Source organism: Quercus suber, unplaced genomic scaffold (assembly GCF_002906115.3).
Source record: "Quercus suber isolate HL8 unplaced genomic scaffold, Cork oak 2.0 scaffold_268, whole genome shotgun sequence".
Lineage (NCBI taxonomy): Eukaryota > Viridiplantae > Streptophyta > Magnoliopsida > Fagales > Fagaceae > Quercus > Quercus suber.
In genome coordinates, this window is record NW_027069724.1 from 800,919 (window position 1) to 805,468 (window position 4,550).

A 4,550-nucleotide genomic window follows, 5' to 3' on the forward strand; every position below is an offset into this window, starting at 1 on the left:
ACTTCATTTCCTTGGACACATTGAACTACTCGCTTCGGAATATTCTAAGCCACTTTTATCAGAAAAAGGTTTTTAATGTGCAAGCACTTCGTTAAGCTTCTTGGAAGCAACTCGCTCCACTTTGGCATTAGCTTGAATCACTTCAAGCTCCAAAAACTTGATTTTAGAGTAGGCTTCGGTTAGTTCTCCATTCAGCACCTCAACTTTACACTTCGTTTCTTTGTACCTCATGAGTATGCTCTTGTAGTCTTGCTTACATTTTCCTGATGGCTGCTTTAGCCACTCTAGCATACTCTTCGGACTTCTCTAGAAGAGAGTTATAAGTTTCCTGCAATCCGTTTGTTCCTTCACAGACACATTCTTTGCCTTCATCATTGGATTCCTCCCCAACTCCTATTGACTCCACTTCGGTGTGATCACCGTGCTCTTCCTGTAGTGCATTCAAATCTTCTGAGGAGTTGCAAAGACTTTACCCTTTGCTTTTAAATATATGGGGCATTCTTTCTTCACATGCCCATGTCCTTTGCACTCAAAGCACATGACCATTTCAGATGGTGAAGAATCTCTTGAATCCTTCTTCTTGAAGTCTTTCTTGTCTTTCTTGAACTTTGAGAATTTTCCCTTCTCAAAAGACTTTCCATCTCTCTTGAACTTTAGGAACTTACAGAAGTTCTTTGCAAGGTATGCCACATCCTTTTCAACCTCATCCTCATTCGATGAGTCTTGAGCATCCAATCTCTCATTGATTGTCTTAAGAGCAAGAGATTTGCTCTTCCTTTGAGATGGTAGAGACAGCTCGTAGGTTTGAAGAGAACCGATGAGTTTTTGAATTTTAATCTCATTAAGGTCTTTGCTCTCTTCGATGGTAGTGACCTTTGCACAGAAACTCTCCAGCAATGACCATTGAATCTTCCTCACAATCTTAGAGTCCTCCGTCTTTTCTCCCAAGTTGACCTTCCTAATCACCACTTCATTTAGCTTCCCATAAAATCAGTCAAATGACTCGTCTTCACTCATTTTCAGCTCCTTGAAGTGTGTGGTAAGCATTTGCAACTTCGTGTCCTTCACCTTCTTGGTGCCTTCATAGGTCATCTCCAAGATTTGCCATGCCTCCTTGGCAATTGTAACATGACAAATCCTGTGAAATTCGTCAGGAGAAACACCACAGAAAATAACATTTAAAGTCTTGCTATTAGCATTAGCTACTGCAAGAGCGGCCTTATCCCATGTGGATTTGATGGCCTCCAGCCTAGTCCATCCTATCTCGACAGCGTCCAAAATACTATCATCAATAGAACATAGAAATTCCCTTATACGGACTTTCCAAAAAGCGTAATTGCTCCCATCAAAGTATGGAGGATCATTAAGCGATTGAGATCAATCCATCTAAAAAAGGGTCTAGGATCACATTTAGGTAACGAAACCACAGCAAGTGTACCCGCTTTGATACCAATTGAAAGCTCGAAATTGTGTGAAAACACAAGAGCTGTTTAGACCCCTAAATTAAAATTTACGACTCAGTTGATTTTACTCTAACTTAAACTAAGTGCGGAATAGAGTAAATGCGAGCGAACAAACAATAAAACTACTTTATTCATCAAATAAAAACAATAAAATGAAAGATAAAAGAGTAGGGAAGAAGGATGCAAACACAAGATAACACCGAGACATGTTATCGAAGAGCAAACCGAAGAACTCGGCAAAAAACCTCTCCGCCACCCTCCAAGCGGTAAATTAATCCACTAGAAAATAAGTTGGAGTACACAAATAACAAAAGACCCTCCAAGCCTAATCTATCCCATGTACTCGCGCCCTCCAAGCTCCTGCTACCAACTGACTTCACCAAGCCTTGTCTTCTTTAGATCTCTGTTCATGTAATTCAGCCCGATTGCATCCACCAAAAAAATGGCTTCTTCCAATGCTTACCAGTAACACCAAAACCTCACTTTACACTCAGAATGGGTGTGGTAATTGTTTAGGCTATCAATCTCTCAGGGATTTGGAAATAGAGAAGTAGGAGTTGAGGAAAACCACAATAGATTGTGTAGAGAATTGTGGGTATAACAATCTCTAACTCTCAAAGGTTTTGTGGCTAGGATTTTCTCTCTAAAAGCGCTCCTTTCAATATGTGGGTAATGATGATATATATAGTGTGGGTGATGATGTCGTGGAGCAGATATGACAAAATAACAAAACAGAATGTTTCACGGCTATCTCGACGGCTATCTCGCGGGAAGGCCTTACCCGCGAGACACTCGCGAAAACCAATCACCACCATTTGTCATGACTCTTTGGATTCCAGTCATGTGCTAAGCACATGTTTCACTTCACAGGAAGGCTACTCACGAGCAACCCGCAAAAACTTCTTTGGTCTTCAATTTGCCTTGAGTCTTCACATTTGTTAGGTTCTAAAGATTTAGGATTTTATGTATTTAGAACTCTAATGTGTAATGTTGGCAAACCATGATCAAAACAATACGTTTAGTCTTGTTTAGGCTTGCTCAAAGTATGTTTATTTGTAAAACTCGAATCGAGTGATTGCAGATTTATTGGACTAAATCTGTAAGGCTCGATCGATCGAAAATTAGACTCGATCGATCGAACCACGTACAGATTTATTTTTCTGTAGAGTTCCAGTTCAGCCCAAACTCTATTTAAACGTTTTGGGGATCAAGTAAAACACTCCTATATATAAGGAAAACCCTAGAACGTTTTTGGGACTTTTAGGGAGAGAGATTAGAGTGCCTCTTGTGCCTCCTTTTGTTTTTAGGGTTTTGTACCCAAACCTCTCTAAGGTCTTTGTTGCTCATATTGCTGTTTATGTGAATCTCTTGTGAGATCTTTGAGGAGCTTTCCTTCACATAAACTTAGGGTTATCAACATCTTGATAATCATTCAGTTGCAGATTCAAGAACTTAAAGAATATCAAGCGTGGGTGCTTGTAGCTGATTGAAGAATTCAAGAAAGAAGGAGTCCGTGGATTCGGAGCTTGCACGTGGTCGTGTCAATAAGTTCTACTGGTCGGTAGCATTAGGAAGTCAAGCGGGGAGCTTGTAGTCCTTCTGTATGAACTTCGATTCTTTCGCATAGTGGATTCAGGTTTACCTTGAGGATAGTTAGGTCAAATCCTCCCTAGGTTTTTACCGTGTGGTTTCCTAGGTCATCATATCTTGTGTTCATTTATTTTCCGCTGCTTTATATCTTGATATGATTATTTGATTGCTTTAACCTAGAATTGCTTAATTTGACTAAATAACAACTTGGCTAATTAATCTAGGCTAACCAATCTGGTTGTGTTTTAAGGGGTCTAAAACCGTACAACACTTTCTCTCACACACATAACCCTTACAAAGAAATCCCAATAAAATACAAGGTACATAAAGATTGAAAAAAATTATAATCAAATTTGGCACGGAATTAATGCCAACACAAAATATTTGTAAATCATAACTTTACAGTACCAAGGGCTTGTAAACCCTACCCAAAAGGTAAACTGACGACTCAAATAAAGGAGGGTTGGATTGGAGTAACCAACGAATCATGACTTTCTTAAGTGCTTGACACTCTAAGATAACCCCTTCAAACTGACGAGTAAACAAACACTAATTTGATATAAGGAAAACCAACGAATATGAACACTTGCATACAAAACGCAAAAAAAAAAAAAAAAAAAAAAAAAAAAAAAAAAAAAAAAATCACTACAAAGTAAACAAAACATGTTATGAAATTACTGGAAGATGCAAGTGTCAAACCAAAACAAAGGGAAAAAGTAACTTAAGCCTAAAACAGGGCACCATCATTGTTTTTAAGTTACAAAATGAAGACTAAAAAAGAAGAAAAAATACAGGAAAACAAAGTTTTTCCAAGGATCTGCAGGGGAGAGGGGGATTACTGGCTTGCTCTTGAGGGTTTATAGGGTCATCGGCCACATCGCAAGGTCCATCGGTCACGAACACCTCATCATTAGTCTCCACGTCGTCGAGAATAGGCTTAGTAGCTGGAGTCATTGGAGCACTAAGTTTGATTTGGATCTAAGAGAAGCCCAAATTTGGGAACATAAGGACAGCTTGCTTGCGGAAGTCCTTCAAGCCTTCCCCATAGTAACCCCCCATTTCATTGATATATGGTTGGGACACTTGGTACTCCTCAATGGCCTTCTCCTTCACTTTGTCCATGCGCTCATGAAGCGCAGCCACCTCAGACTTCAGATTGCCATTCTCTTTCATTAGCTTATCGGTCTAATGAGTCATCCTACTATGCTTGGCCTTCAGATCAATAACCTCCTGGCCGTAGGTCTGAGAAGATTCCTTGAACTTCTTCAAAGCATCTGCTTCAGACTCCAGACGATCCTTTAGGCACTTGATCGACGCCTCACAAGAAGAACAGCAGATTTGCAAAGCTTGCATCCTCACCAAACCTTGATAGAAAAGGGATGAATCTATGTCAAAAAGAGACAATTAAAATAAAAGGGCCAAAAAGGGATGAGAGTACTTGAAAAGGGGACGAATGGAATTAAAATACAACATACCTTCATCATGTCATAGAGACTA

General features: G+C 39.6%; 1 protein-coding gene across 1 annotated transcript; it reads right to left on the reverse strand.

Annotated features, from left to right (window-relative positions):
* Window positions 1–253: 253 nt before the first annotated feature.
* LOC112012814 (uncharacterized) lies at window positions 254–4,007 on the reverse strand. Its single transcript, XM_065781476.1, has 4 exons — window positions 3,893–4,007; window positions 1,069–1,259; window positions 544–978; window positions 254–430 (listed from the first exon to the last, which is right to left on the reverse strand). The coding sequence occupies exons 1-4, from the start codon at window positions 4,005–4,007 to the stop codon at window positions 254–256; spliced, it is 918 nt and encodes a 305-aa protein (XP_065637548.1).
* Between the last annotated feature and the right edge of the window lie 543 nt (window positions 4,008–4,550).